The sequence below is a fragment of the Bombina bombina genome, chromosome 1, assembly GCF_027579735.1.
Source record: "Bombina bombina isolate aBomBom1 chromosome 1, aBomBom1.pri, whole genome shotgun sequence".
Lineage (NCBI taxonomy): Eukaryota > Metazoa > Chordata > Amphibia > Anura > Bombinatoridae > Bombina > Bombina bombina.
The window spans coordinates 362,429,055-362,445,202 of NC_069499.1; the positions used below are offsets into that span (position 1 = coordinate 362,429,055).

Genomic DNA, 16,148 nt, shown 5'->3' on the forward strand with positions numbered 1-16,148 from the left:
CAGTTAGGGGGAAGGTGGTGTGAGAGTCTGTTTGTTCTTTCCCTTACATGGAGAGGTTTTTTGCTTGTGTTCTTCTAGTGAGCGGGATTTTTGTTTTCTCAGAGGCGTTTTTGCTCAGTGGAATCCTGCATTTAGAGTGATCTCTAACTGCCTGGGATTGTTATGGTTCTAATTGAGGGGCAGTTACCTTGTCCTCATTCCATATTTTTGTTCTCCTGCTTCTCTTGAAGTAGTTTAACGGGAGTCCGGGTTGTGTCAGGCTGTGGTGCCATCAGAATTGGCAGCCTTTTTGTTCCCGCCCGTTTTGCATTCAGTGTCCTTTATAAGCTTGGGTATTGATTTCCCAAAAGTAATGAATGCAGCTGTGGACTCTCCCCATTTAAGAAGAAAAACTTTAATTATGCTTACCAGATAATTTTCTTTTCTTCTGACGGGGAGAGTCCACAGCTTCCGTCCCTGTTTTTTCATGGGGTGGCCTTAATTTGTTCTTCTGGCACATTTTTTTTTTTTTTACCCTGATATTTCTCCTTCTGTTCCTTGTTCCCTTGGCAGAATGACTGGGGGATGAGGGAAGTGGGGTAGGTATTTAAGCCATTGGCTGGGGTGTCTTTGCCTCCTCCTGGTGGCCAGGTTCTGTATTTCCCAAAAGTAATGAATGCAGCTGTGGACTCTCCCCGTCAGAAGAAAAGAAAATTATCTGGTAAGCATAATTTAAGTTTTTTTTTATTCACTCTGGTCACTTGTTTAAAGGGACATACAAGAACATAATAAAGTGTTCTAATGTGTTAGATAATTGATTTAATTGCATTGTTACTTGCACAGAACGGTGTGCTTTACATCTTTTAGAGGTGACATATAAATAACCTAAATTCGCTGGCTGTGTTCTTCTCTGGTACAGATGAGCACTGCCTCCTCAAAGCTAATGTTAAAGGGACATGATACCCAAATGTTGAAGCACTTGAAAGTGATGCAGCATAGCTGTTAAAAGGTGATATTTACAAATGTCACCTGAACATCTCTATGTTAAAAAGGAAGATATTTTACCACAAATTTCCTAAGTATTCACACCCCATTGTAAAGAGACATTAAAGGGACATTCCGGTCAAAATTTTAATGCACATACATTAAAGGGACACTGAACCCATTTTTTTTCTTTTGTGATTCAGATAGAGAATGACATTTTTACTAACTTTCTAATTTACTCCTATTATCAAATGTTCTTCATTCTCTTGGTATCTTTATTTGAAATGCAAGAATGTAAGTTTAGATGCCGGACCATTTTTGGTGAACAACCTGGGTTGTTCTTGCTGATTGGTGGATAGATTCATCCATCAATAAAAAAGTGCTATCCAGGGCTTAACAAAAAAAAGCTTTGATAACTTTTTTCAAATAAAGATAGCAAGAGAACGAAGAAAAATTGATAATGAGATCACAGCAAAGGCAAAGCATTACCTTAACACTACTGATTGGTTATTGCTTTTTCAATTTGTTTTTCAACTTGCAGCTGGACTGCAGCTGAAGTATAATTTTTTTATACAGCACTTACTCTGATGAGCTGAAGAAATTTAGGTAAAATAACTTCCTTTTTTACATAGAGATTCTTAGGTGAAATTTTCATGTCAGCTTTTTACAGTTATGCTGCATCACTTTCAAGTGATTTAGCATATGAGTATTATGTCCATTTAACTATGTGGGGGTTTTTTTCTGTTTGTGGCTGTAAATGGGGTGAAGAACCTGCTCACCTATGTTACTTGTAAACCTTTTTGGAAGGTTATGAAACAGGTCTGTTTGTTTAACCAGCACCAGGGTGAGGGTGGGATGACGGGGCGTGGGTTAGAACCTGACACTGTTCGCGTGCAGAGTGTGATAAGGAGGGAGCAAGCTAGAGGTCCTGATCCCTTGTCAGATCCTGTGGGGCTGCCATTCTGTCACTTGCGTGTGGCTGCTCTCCTACCTGTCAGTTCTGTGCCACTACAGGGTGCCCACACCACACCTATGGGGCAGATTCGTTATTTTGTCAAATGGTAGGTTAGAAGCAATCACAACAAATATATATGTATGTATGTATCTATATATATATATATATATCTATCTATCTATATATATATATATATATATATATATATATATATATATATATATATATATATTATAATTATGTGTGTGTATGTATATATATATATATATATTGCTGCATTGGAAACAATGTATTCCAGAGGTTTTCTGTGGGAAAACAAGCCTTCTGGTTTGTCTTGATTTGTTAATGAACTACACAATGAGTTATTTTCTCTATTTTATGCGTAGTGGAGGATTTTAAACTCACCTTTTACCTCCCCCTAATTTTAAATGTTGTTGTATTTTGCCGGAAAACAAATTCACCCTAGCTAAGCTTATAAGCTGTGTGAACAGCAATGCTTTGGCGTTAAGTGAATCTGCTGAAAAACAGACTTGAAGTAAAAAAAGGTTAGTCATTGTGAACCGAATTTGCATATCTTACCCAGAATCCTTTGCTGCATTGGAAACAATGTATTCCAGAGGTTTTCTGTGGTAAAAACAAGCCTTCTGGCCCGTCTAGATTTAGTGAACTACACAATGAGTTATTTTCTCTGTCTGTCCCTCCCTCCCTCCCTCCCTCTCTCTCTCTCTTAGGTTCCTAAGTTGCACAGTGGAACGCACGCCATGCGTTCCACTGAAACCGGAAGTTGCTTCACTTCCGGTTTATTAAATAATATAGAACAAGGTCAAAACACATTGTGTAGTATTCATTAAACATTACCCACTATGGAATTTCCCATAAATTAGTTATATGGGACTGTTCATTACCTTTAATCAGTCGCTGTGTACACTTTCTGTGAGGGGATTGATGTTCAATGTTGGAACGCATAAATGTACGCCGGATATGGTGTCCTTTCCGGTTTTGCGGAGCGTTCTAATATGGGCAATATTGACCTGTGTGTATGTGTGTGTATAGATATATATAGATATATTAAAGCTGCACGATTAATCGCATATGCGATTTCAAAACCGCGAGAGTTTGCGATTTTTTGATAAATAAAAAAATCCTCAGAAGTGGCTGTAATATTGATTTGTTTGTGATTTCTTGTAAACCGGCTCCATCTAGTGGTTGCTTTTAGCACACATTTGTAATAATATGGTTGCATAAGTGTGAACACCCTTTTATAACTGGGGATGTAGCTGTGTTCAGAATTAAGCAATCACATTCAAAATCATGTTAAATAGGAGTCAGTACACCATATGAACCAGCAGTATATATTTAAAGTTAATAGTACTTTTGACACACTAGTAGTATGTGGAAATGCTTATAACTTTTCAATTAACACCATACTACTACTGCTTTCTCCCCTCATCTCCCCTCCTATGTGTGTGTGTATACACATAATAAATATATATATATATATATATATATATATATTTATTTATCTGTCTGAGGAAGGGGCTAACTACCCCGAAACGTCACAGTTCAATTAAAAAGTTTGTGTTTTCACAGCGGAGAGTGCGAGACCGAGACCTGTTTATTTAATATATATATATATATATACACACACACACACTCACACGCATTTACAATATAGGGCTGGTCTCTAATTTTTCCAGGGCTGCTTTTTACTCCCAGTCCAGATCAAGTTTTACAATTGCCACTTGTACTCCAGTTCTTAACTTTGTCCAAACAAAAAAAAAAAAAATGCCTTTGCAGAGGAGTCTAGTTAATTTAGTGACGCTGAGAAATTCCTCTTCTGATTAAATTATTAGCCAAAGGTTGAAAATGGAAGACTAATTCATACTCAAATACTGTAGTTGCACACAGGTACTGATTTGTATGAGGACTAGAGCATCTAGTTTTAACGTCACTTGTTTTCAAGGCAGTTGGGAATTCTGTGCCCCTTAAATGACCTGCAGTAATCATAGCTGGCCTTCTTTATATGTTTAATATTAAGCAATGATTTGCATGTTTATACAGTACACAAAGTAATAATAAATAATTGCACAGTGCTGCTAGATCTTTTCCATATCCATTTTCCTCTTATTAACCAAGTTTTTCCAACTGTTACTCCTTCAGCCTAGCCGATCTCTGTCGTCCTCTTCGCAGCCTGTTCAGTACTCCGCAGTCTCTTATCCACCCTCGCTCCTGCCAGTCTCACCTACTCAGCCGTACACTGTGGTACTATCTTCTGCTCTATTCTTCTACATGTATTATAAGTTTGAAGTTTTCTGCATGTGTGTCCAGACTATATGCTGTATATCATGTAATAGATTTTGATACTCCTTGTATCAGAATGTATTTGACTTGATTTAACAAAGATAAGCATCTCTGTTGTACTAAATTACCCTGTTCTGTAAAGACATACTTTTTGTTTTAAACTTTTGTGTGATTGCTAAGATTTATCATGTTGCAAATATTTTTGACTTGCAAAAAGAATACAAAGAAATGAGATCTGGCCTTGCAGTTTAGCTCCTAAAATAAGTTTAATACAGAAAATGGTTCTCTATGAGTAATGTATTATTAATCATTTTTAGAATGTGAAGCACAGGTGCATTTTCAAAGAGACATTTATGTTCCTCGTTAGTTATTTCATCACAGCACAACGAAAAACTAGTTTTCTATAGACATCTAATTCAATTACTGTAACATTGTAAAGCTGTGCTTATTGCGCAAAATCTGGGCTGTTTTCTATGAATTGAGTGGAAACCATGAACTCTTGCGAATTTGTAATAATTCTGTGCTTGAACAGAATTTGCCATTAGCTAGTCCATTTTTTAATAGAAAGTTGGAAAATGTCTGTTAAAGGGACATTAACCACTAAAAACATGTTGTGTGCCACCTAGTAGAAATCTAGCAAACACTGCATTCAAGGGCTGACGTTTTTGCATGTGTGCAGCAACTTTCCTTAATATACATGCAGTAAAACATTGGTTCTAAAATGGTGGCACCCATAACTAGAGGAAAGTGCATGAAATGTATTTACGGATATTATTTCTCTTTTAACTTCAGAATATTGAATGAAAATGAAAAGTATACATTTCTTTCCTAAGATATGGTGAGTCCACAACGTCATCATTTACTGTTGGGAATATCACTCCTGGCCAGCAGGAGGAGGCAAAGAGCAACACAGCCAAACTGTCAAGTATCACTTCCCTTTCCCAAAACCCCAGTCATTGTCTTTGCCTTGGTGCATGAAGGTGGTAAAGTTTTTGGTGTCTTAAGAAAAGTGGATTTCTTTTGTTACAAGCAAGATTTTAAAAAAGCCAGGGTAGGTTTACTCTGTTCTTTCCCTTTTTTCAAGGCTTTGGTATAGCTGTATTCGACTTCAGTCCATTCAGTAGGGCAGTGGTGGCTTTAAAGCAGTAAGGAACTTGTGAGGTGGTCCTCACTGCGTTTTCCTAACAGGTTGCTGCCCTGGTATAGAAAGCCAGAGTTGGTGTACTCTGCTCTTTCTCTCTTCCAGTGGTCTCTGTGAGGAGTGGCATCCTCTCATACCGTGTGAGCTGTCCTCCTGCCGGACAGCTAGAGCTGCAGGTAAGTGCCTTTTTTGTCTTCTGGGGCTAGGAGGCTGCACTGAAGGGGTTGAGGGCCCTTTGTAATGTTAGGACAAAGCTGTCCATATAGCTCCCCTCAGGCTCCGCCCCCCAGTCATTCTCTTTGCCGCTCTAACAAGTAGCATCTCCACGGGAGGGTAAAGAGTATGTGGTGTTAGATTTGTAGTTTTTATTTCTTCAATCAAGTTTGTTATTTTAAAATAGTGCCGGTTTGTACTATTTACTCTGAGGCAGAAAGTGATGAAGATTTCTGCTGAGAGGAAAAAGATTTTAGCATGTTGTAACTAAAATCCATTGCTGTTCCCACACAGGACTGTTGAGTACCGGAGAACTTCAGTTGGGGGGAACAGTTTGCAGGCTTAACTGCTTAAGGTATGCTCAGTCACTTTTTTTCTAACAAGACTTGGTAATGCTAGAAGACTGACAGAAATCCCCATGTGGGAAGGTAAGCCATATTCTGAGACTCAGTATAGAAGGATGGCTTAGTTAAAAGGGCTTAAATCACTGGTGGACACTGTTATGGGGAAAATCGATTATTTTTTACTATAATCTGACCTTTGCACAAGTGTTTATTATGTTTGGAACACTTTTTAGGGGTTTTATACGCCTGGCATAATTTTAGACACCTAATTTGGCTTAGGAAGGCCCCACAACTCGGGAGTGAAGAGGGAGGGGGCCTAATTTTCGCGCCTCAGTTGCGCAGTTCTTTTGCAAGACATCTTCATGCAGCTTCACATGTAGAGTCCAGAGATTGCAGGAGGACTACAGGGAGGCTTATTTTTGTTCCAAAACTAATCCCCAAGGAAGGTAGGGCCACAGCAGAGACTGTGGCATAGTGCTGTAGTGTGTTAAACCGGTGGCCAGCTTCAATTTGCTCCGGTTTGGGCAATAAGGGGTTAATTGGCTTGAAACTTGGTGTGCAATTATTTCAAAGCATTAGGATCATATGGTTTACATTTCATAAAGATCGGATTTTTTTTTAGATTTGGTAAAGTGTGTGCTTTTTATTATTTAAAGGCACAGTAACGTTTTTTCAAAAAGTGGATTTTTTTGTATTTGAGTGCTATCTAAGTCTGTCTAACATGTCTGAGCCTACAGATAGACCTTGTTCTATGTGTTTAAAAGCCATGGCGGTACCCCCATTGCATTTGTGTTTAAAGTGTGCTAAGGTATCTAAACATTTTAATGACCATGCAGTGACACTTTTAAAAATGTAGCACAAGATGATTCTTTGACGGAAGGTAATGAGGATAGCCCTCCTTCCTCTCCCCATGTGTCGACATCAGTTACGCCCGCGCAAGCGTTGCCTAGTACCTCTAGCGCATTGTGCCCTATTACATTACAACAATTAGCATCAGTCATGGATAATTCCCTTGCAGCATTTCTATCCAAACTGCCAGTTTTTCCAAAAAAGCGTGATAGCTCAGTTTTAAGAACAGAGGATGAGCAATCAGAAGCTTTGGATGATTTATCTGTTGTACCCTCACAACACTCTGAAGTGGCAGTGAGGGATGGTCTGTCCGAAGGAGAAATTTCTGACACAGGAAAAGTTTCTCAGCGGGCAGATTCAGATTCCTTAGCGTTTAAATTTAAGCTGGAACACCTCCGCGTCCTGCTTAAGGAGGTTTTAGCTACGCTGGATGATTGTGACCCCATGGTGGTCCCAGAAAAATTATGTAAAATGGACAGGTTTTTAGAGGTCCCTGTATACACTGATGCGTTTCCGATCCCGAAGAGGGTGGCGGATATTGTGACTAGGGAGTGGGAGAGACCAGGTGTACCTTTTGTTCCCCCTCCTATCTTTAAGAAAATGTTCCCCATAAATGACCCCAGGCGGGACGAGTGGCAGACGGTCCCTAAGGTAGAGGGAGCAGTTTCAACACTTGCTAAGCGTACAACTATACCAATAGAAGACAGTTGTGCTTTTAAAGATCCTATGGATCAAAAATTGGAAGGTTTGCTGAAGAAAATGTTTGTTCAGCAAGGTTTCCTTCTTCAGCTAATTGCCTGCATTATTCCTGTAACTACTGCAGCGGCTTTTTGGTTTGAGGCGCTGGAGGAGTCGCTCCAGAGGGAGACTTCATATGACTAAGTCATGGATAGAATTCATGCTCTAAAGCTGGCGAATTCTTTTATCACAGATGCCGCTTTACAATTAGCTAAGTTATCGGCGAAAAATTCTGGTTTTGCCATTATGGTGCGGAGAGCGCTTTGGCTCAAATCATGGTCGGCTGACGTGTCGTCCAAAACAAAATTACTAAATATTCCTTTCAAGGGCAAGACCCTTTTTGGTCCCGAGTTGAAAGAAATTATCGCGGATATCACTGGGTGGAAGGGCCATGCCCTCCCGCAGGATAGACCGTTTAAGGCCAAAAACAAGGCTAATTTTCGCTCCTTTCGCAACTTCAGGAGCGGACCTGCTTCAACCTCTGCTGCCGCAAAGCAAGAGGGTAACGCTTCACAGCCCAAAGCAACCTGGAAACCCTTGCAGGGCTGGAAGAAGGGTAAACAGGCCAAGAAGCCTGCGCCTGCTACCAAGATAGCATGAAGGGGTAGCCCCGATCCGGGACCGGATCTAGTAGGGGGCAGACTTTCTCTCTTTGCTCAGGCTTGGGCAAGAGATGTTACAGATCCCTGGGCATTAGAAATTGTGGCTCAGGGGTATCTTCTAGAATTCAAGGACTCTCCCCCAAGGGGAAGGTTCCACATTTCTCGTTTGTCTTAAGACCAGACAAAGAAACAGGCATTCTTACGCTGTTTAGAAGATCTTCTAAAGATGGGAGTGATTCAACCAGTTCCAATTGCAGAACAAGGACTGGGATTTTACTCAAACCTGTTTGTAGTTCCCAAAAAGGAGGGACCTTTCAGGCCAATCCTGGATCTAAAAATTCTAAACAAATTCCTCAGAGTTCCATCTTTTAAAATGGAAACCATTCGGACAATCTTGCCGATGATCCAGGAAGGTCAATATATGACTACCGTGGATCTAAAGGATGCGTACCTACATATTCCTATCCACAAAGATCATCATCAGTTCCTAAGGTTCGCCTTTCTGGACACGCATTACCAGTTTGTGGCCCTTCCTTTCGGGTTGGCCACCGCTCCCAGAATTTTCACAAAGGTGCTAGGGTCCCTTCTAGCGGTTCTAAGACCGCTGGGCATCGCAGTAGCTCCTTACTTAGCCGATATCTTAATTCAGGCGTCGTCTTTCCACAGAGCCAAGGCTCATACGGACATTGTTCTGGCCTTTCTAAGGTCTCACGGGTGGAAGGTGAACGTCGAAAAAAGTTCTCTGTCCCCGCTCACAAGGGTTCCCTTCCTGGGAACACTAATAGACTTGGTAGAAATGAAAATCTTTCTGACAGAGGTCAGGAGGTCAAAACTTTTGAATACTTGCCGAGTTCTTCATTCCATTCCTCGGCCTTCTGTGGCTCAGTGCATGGAGGTAATTGGTTTAATGGTTGCGGCAATGGACGTAGTCCCTTTTGCCCGAATTCATCTAAGACCACTGCAACTGTGCATGCTCAAACAGTGGAATGGGGATTATGCAGATTTGTCTCCTCAAATACAAATGGACCAGAAAACCAGAGACTCTCTTCTCTGGTGGTTGTCTCAGGATCACCTGTCTCAGGGAATGAGTTTCCGCAGACCGGAGTGGATCATTGTCACGACCAATGCCAGTCTGTTAGGCTGGGGTCCGGTCTGGGACTCCCTGAAAGCTCAGGGTCTATGGTCTCGGGAAGAATCTCTTCTCCCGATAAACATTTTGGAACTGAGAGCGATATTCAATACGCTCCAGGCATGGCCTCAACTAGCGGAGGCCAAATTCATCAGATTTCAGTCGGACAACATCACGACTGTAACGTACATCAATCATCAGGGAGGAACAAAGAGTTCCCTAGTGATGAAGGAAGTAACCAAGATCATCAAATGGGCGGAGGATCACTCCTGCCATCTATCTGCAATTCACATCCCAGGAGTAGACAACTGGGAGGCGGATTTTCTGAGTCGTCAGGCTTTTCATCCGGGGGAGTGGGAACTCCACCCGGAGGTTTTTGCTCAGCTGACCCAGCTATGGGGCATTCCAGAATTGGATCTGATGGCGTCCCGTCAGAACACCAAACTTCCCCTTTACGGATCCAGATCCAGGGATCCCAAGGCGGCATTGATAGATGCTTTAGTAGCGCCTTGGTCATTCAGTCTAGCTTATGTCTTTCCACCGTTTCCTCTTCTCCCTCGGCTAGTAGCCAGAATCAAACAGAAGAAGGCTTCAGTAATTCTGATAGCGCCTGCGTGGCCACGCAGGACTTGGTATGCAGACCTAGTGGACATGTCATCGGCTCCACCATGGAAACTGCCTTCGAGGCGGGATCTTCTAATTCAGGGTCCATTCAAGCATCCAAATCTAGTTTCTCTGCAACTGACTGCTTGGAGATTGAACGCTTAATTCTAGCTAAGCGTGGGTTCTCTGAATCAGTTATAGATACTCTGATCCAGGCCAGAAAGCTTGTCACCAGGAAAATTTACAATAAGATATGGCGGAAATATCTTTGCTGGTGCGATTCCAAGGGTTACTCGTGGAGTAAGGTTAGGATTCCAAGGATATTGTCTTTTCTCCAAGAAGGATTGGAGAAAGGTTTGTCAGCTAGATCCTTAAAGGGACAGATATCTGCTCTGTCTATCCTGTTACACAAGCGTCTGGTAGCTGTACCAGACGTTCAGGCGTTTGCACAGGCCCTAGTTAGAATCAAGCCTGTCTACAAACCTGTGGCTCCTCCATGGAGTCTAAATTTAGTTCTTTCAGTTCTTCAAGGGGTTCCGTTTGAACCTTTGCATTCCATAGATATTAAGTTATTATCTTGGAAAGTTTTGTTTTTGGTAACTATTTCTTCTGCTCGAAGAGTTTCTGAATTGTCTGCTTTGCAGTGTAATTCACCCTATCTGGTGTTCCATGCAGATAAGGTTGTTTTGCGTACCAAACCTGGTTTGCTTCCAAAAGTGGTTTCTAATAAGAATATTAACCAGGAAATTATTGTTCCTTCTCTGTGCCCTAATCCAGTTTCTAAGAAGGAACGTCTGTTACACAATCTTGATGTGGTTCGTGCTTTAAAATTCTATTTAAAGGCAACTAAAGATTTCAGACAAACATCTTTGTTTGTTGTCTATTCTGGTAAGAGGAGAGGTCAGAAAGCGACTGCTGCCTCTCTTTCCTTCTGGCTGAAAAGCATCATCCGATTGGCTTATGAGACTGCTGGACAGCAGCCTCCTGATCGAATTACAGCTCATTCCACTAGAGCTGTGGCTTCCACATGGGCTTTCAAGAATGAGGCTTCTGTTGAACAGATTTGTAAGGCAGCGACTTGGTCTTCACTGCATACATTTGCCAAATTTTACAAATTTGATACTTTTGCTTCTTCGGAGGCTATTTTTGGGAGAAAGGTTTTGCAAGCAGTGGTGCCTTCCGTTTAGGTTACCTGACTTGTTCCCTCCCTTCATCCGTGTCCTAAAGCTTTGGTATTGGTATCCCACAAGTAAGGATGAATCCGTGGACTGGATACACCATGTAAGAGAAAACAGAATTTATGCTTACCTGATAAATTACTTTCTCTTACGGTGTATCCAGTCCACGGCCCGCCCTGGCAATTAAGTCAGGTTCAAATTTATTTTTGTAAAACTACAGTCACCACTGCACCCTATGGTTTCTCCTTTTCTCCAACATAGGTGTGTCCGGTCCACGGCGTCATCCTTACTTGTGGGGATATTCTCTTCCCCAACAGGAAATGGCAAAGAGCCCAGCAAAGCTGGTCACATGATCCCTCCTAGGCTCCGCCTTCCCCAGTCATTCTCTTTGCCGTTGCACAGGCAACATCTCCACGGAGATGGCTAAGAGTTTTTTGGTGTTTAGATGTAGTTTTTATTCTTCAATCAAGAGTTTGTTATTTTAAAATAGTGCTGGTATGTACTATTTACTCTGAAACAGAAAGGAGATGAAGATTTCTGTTTGTAAGAGGAAAATGATTTTAGCAACTGTTACTAAAATCGATGGCTGTTTCCACACAGGACTGTTGAGATGAATTAACTTCAGTTGGGGGAAACAGTGAGCAGACTTTTGCTGCTTGAGGTATGACACATTTCTAACAAGACTTGGTAATGCTGGAAGCTGTCATTTTCCCTATGGGATCCGGTAAGCCATTTTCTTAATTTTTAATATAAGAATAAAGGGCTTCACAAGGGCTTTAAAGACTGGTAGACATTTTTCTGGGCTAAAACGATTACTTTATAAGCATATTTAATGGTTTATAACTTTGGAGAGTTATTTTAATCTTGGGAATTCTGTTAAAAAAACGGCAGGCACTGTATTGGACACCTTTTTCACTGGGGGCCTTTTCTAGTCATAGGCAGAGCCTCATTTTCGCGCCACTAATGCGCAGTTGTTTTTGAGAAGCAAGGCATGCAGATGCATGTGTGAGGAGCTCAGATCCACTGAAAAAGCTTATTGAAGGCGTCATTTGGTATCATATTCCCCTCTGGGCTTGGTTGGGTCTCAGCAAAGCAGATACCAGGGACTGTATAGGGGTTAAATGTAAAAACGGCTCCAGTTCCGTTATTTTAAGAGTTAAAGCTTTCAAATTTGGTGTGCAATACTTTTAAGGCTTTAAGACACCGTGGTGAAATTTTGGTGAATTTTGAACAATTCCTTCATACTTTTTCGCATATTCAGTAATAAAGTGTGTTCAGTTTAAAATTTAAAGAGACAGTAACGGTTTTATTTTAATACGTTTTCTCCAACATAGGTGTGTCCGGTCCACGGCGTCATCCTTACTTGTGGGATATTCTCTTCCCCAACAGGAAATGGCAAAGAGCCCAGCAAAGCTGGTCACATGATCCCTCCTAGGCTCCGCCTTCCCCAGTCATTCTCTTTGCCGTTGTACAGGCAACATCTCCACGGAGATGGCTTAGAGTTTTTTGGTGTTTAAATGTAGTTTTTATTCTTCAATCAAGAGTTTGTTATTTTAAAATAGTGCTGGTATGTACTATTTACTCTGAAACAGAAAAGAGATGAAGATTTCTGTTTGTAAGAGGAAAATGATTTTAGCAACCGTTACTAAAATCGATGGCTGTTTCCACACAGGACTGTTGAGAGGAATTAACTTCAGTTGGGGGAAACAGTGAGCAGACTTTTGCTGCTTGAGGTATGACACATTTCTAACAAGACTTGGTAATGCTGGAAGCTGTCATTTTCCCTATGGGATCCGGTAAGCCATTTTTATTAAATAAGAATAAAGGGCTTCACAAGGGCTTTAAAGACTGGTAGACATTTTTCTGGGCTAAAACGATTGATATATAAGCATTTTTAATACTTCATAGTTTTGAGGAGTTATTTTATTCTTGGGAATTATGTAAAATAACCGGCAGGCACTGTATTGGACACCTTTTTCACTGGGGGCCTTCTCTAATCATAGGCAGAGCCTCATTTTCGCGCCTCTATTGCGCAGTTGTTTTTGGGAAGCAAGACATGCAGATGCATGTGTGAGGAGCTCAGATACATAGAAAAAGCTTACTGAAGGCGTCATTTGGTATCGTATTCCCCTTTGGGCTTGGTTGGGTCTCAGCAAAGCAGATACCAGGGACTGTATAGGGGTTAAATATAAAAACGGCTCCAGTTCCGTTATTTTAAGAGTTAAAGCTTTCAAATTTGGTGTGCAATACTTTTAAGGCTTTAAGACACTGTGGTGAACAATTCCTTCATACTTTTTCACATTTCCAGTAATAGTGTGTTCAGTTTAAAATTTAAAGTGACAGTAACGGTTTTATTTTAAAACGTTTTTTGTACTTTGTTATCAAGTTTATGCCTGTTTAACATGTCTGAACTATCAGATAGACTATGTTCTGTATGTGGGGAAGCCAAGGTTCCTTCTCATTTAAATAGATGTGATTTATGTGACACAAAATTTAGAGAAAATGATGCCCAAGATGATTCCTCAAGTGAGGGGAGTAAGCATGGTACTGCATCATCCCCTCCTTCGTCTACGCCAGTCTTGCCCACACAGGAGGCCGCTAGTACATCTAGTGCGCCAATACTCCTTACTATGCAACAATTAACGGCTGTAATGGATAATTCTATCAAAAACATTTTAGCCAAAATGCCCACTTATCAGCGAAAGCGCGACTGCTCTGTTTTAGAAAATACTGAAGAGCATGAGGACGCTGATGATATTGGTTCTGAAGTGCCCCTACACCAGTCTGAGGGGGCCAGGGAGGTTTTGTCTGAGGGAGAAATTTCAGATTCAGGGAAAATTTCTCAACAAGCTGAACCTGATGTGATTACATTCAAATTTAAATTGGAACATCTCCGCGCTCTGCTTAAGGAGGTGTTATCTACTCTGGATGATTGTGAGAATTTGGTCATTCCAGAGAAATTATGTAAGATGGACAAGTTCCTAGAGGTCCCGGGGCCCCCCGAAGCTTTTTCTATACCCAAGCGGGTGGCGGACATTGTAAACAAAGAATGGGAAAGGCCCGGCATACCTTTTTGTCCCTCCCCCTATATTTAAGAAATTGTTTCCTATGGTCGACCCCAGAAAGGACTTATGGCAGACAGTCCCCAAGGTCGAGGGGGCGGTTTCTACTCTAAACAAACGCACTACTATCCCTATAGAAGATAGTTGTGCTTTCAAAGATCCTATGGATAAAAAATTAGAGGGTTTGCTTAAAAAGATGTTTGTTCAGCAAGGTTACCTTCTACAACCAATTTCATGCATGGTTCCTGTCACTACAGCAGCGTGTTTCTGGTTCGATGAACTAGAAAAGTCGCTCAATAAAGATTCTTCTTATGAGGAGATTATGGACAGAATTCATGCTCTCAAATTGGCTAACTCTTTTACTTTAGACGCCACTTTGCAATTGGCTAGATTAGCGGCGAAAAATTCGGGGTTTGCTATTGTGGCGCGCAGAGCGCTTTGGCTAAAATCTTGGTCAGCGGATGCGTCTTCCAAGAACAAATTGCTTAACATACCTTTCAAGGGGAAAACGCTGTTTGGCCCTGACTTGAAAGAGATTATTTCTGATATCACTGGGGGTAAGGGCCACGCCCTTCCTCAGGATAGGTCTTTTAAGGCTAAAAATAAACCAAATTTTCGTCCCTTTCGCAGAAATGGACCAGCCCCAAGTGCTACATCCTCTAAGCAAGAGGGTAATACTTCTCAAACCAAGCCAGCCTGGAGGCCAATGCAAGGCTGGAACAAAGGTAAGCAGGCCAAGAAACCTGCCACTGCTACCAAGACAGCATGAGATGTTGGCCCCCGATCCGGGACCGGATCTGGTGGGGGGCAGACTTTCTCTCTTCGCTCAGGCTTGGGCAAGAGATGTTCTGGATCCTTGGGCGCTAGAAATAGTCTCCCAAGGTTATCTTCTGGAATTCAAGGAGCTTCCCCCAAGGGGGAGGTTCCACAGGTCTCAATTGTCTTCAGACCACATAAAAAGACAGGCATTCTTACATTGTGTAGAAGACCTGTTAAAAATGGGAGTGATTCATCCTGTTCCATTAGGAGAACAAGGGATGGGATTCTACTCCAATCTGTTCATAGTTCCCAAAAAAGAGGGAACATTCAGACCAATCTTAGATCTCAAGATCCTAAACAAGTTTCTCAAGGTTCCATCGTTCAAAATGGAAACCATTCGGACAATTCTTCCTTCCATCCAGGAAGGTCAATTCATGACCACACATTTTCTTTAACTACAGTCACCACGGTATCATATGATTTCTCCTATGCAAATATTCCTCCTTTACGTCGGTCGAATGACTGGGGAAGGCGGAGCCTAGGAGGGATCATGTGTGTTTGCCATTTCCTGTTGGGGAAGAGAATATCCCACAAGTAAGGATGACGCCGTGGACCGGACACACCGTTGGAGAAAGTAATTTATCAGGTAAACATAAATTCTGTTTTTTGTGCTTTGTTATCAAGTTTATGCCTATTAACATGTCTGAACTAGCAGATAGACGATGTTCTGTATGTTCGGAAGCCAAGGTTCCTCTCCATTTAAATATATGTGATGAATGTGACAAACAAAGTAGGGACAATGATGCCACTGATAATAATGTTGCCCAAACTGATTCCTTAAGTGAGGGGAGTAAGCATGGTACTGCATCATCTCCTTCCATGTCTACACCAGTCTTGCCCACTCAGGAGGTCCCTAGTGCATCTAGTGCGCCAATCCTCCTTACTATGCAACAATTAACGGCTGTAATGGATAATTCTATTAAAAACATTTTAGCCAAAATGCCCACTTATCAGCGAAAGCGTGACTGCTCTGTTTTAGATACTGAAGAGCATGAGGACGCTGATGATAATGGTTCTGACATGCCCTTACACCAGTCTGAAGGGGCCAGGGAGGTTTTGTCTGAGGGAGAAATTTCAGATTCAGGAAAAATTTCTCAACAAGCTGAACCTGACGTTATTACATTCAAATTTAAATTGGAACATCTCCGCGCTCTGCTTAAGGAGGTGTTATCTACTCTGGATGATTGTGACAATTTGGTCATTCCAGAGAAATTATGTAAGATGGACAAGTTCCTAGAGGTCCCGGTGCCC

General features: G+C 41.5%; 1 protein-coding gene across 8 annotated transcripts in view; it reads left to right on the forward strand.

Annotated features, from left to right (window-relative positions):
- Nucleotides 1-16,148, forward strand: part of R3HDM1 (R3H domain containing 1) — a 546,502-nt gene that overhangs the window by 368,966 nt on the left and 161,388 nt on the right. For 6 of the 8 annotated variants that reach the window (XM_053698246.1, XM_053698242.1, XM_053698243.1 and 3 more), the window contains one exon: nt 4,079-4,180. The exons of the other annotated variants lie outside the window; for them this stretch is intronic. In XM_053698246.1, the coding sequence (XP_053554221.1) occupies nt 4,079-4,180 (102 nt within the window). The remainder of the gene's footprint in view (nt 1-4,078; nt 4,181-16,148) is intronic. 8 annotated transcript variants of the gene reach the window in all.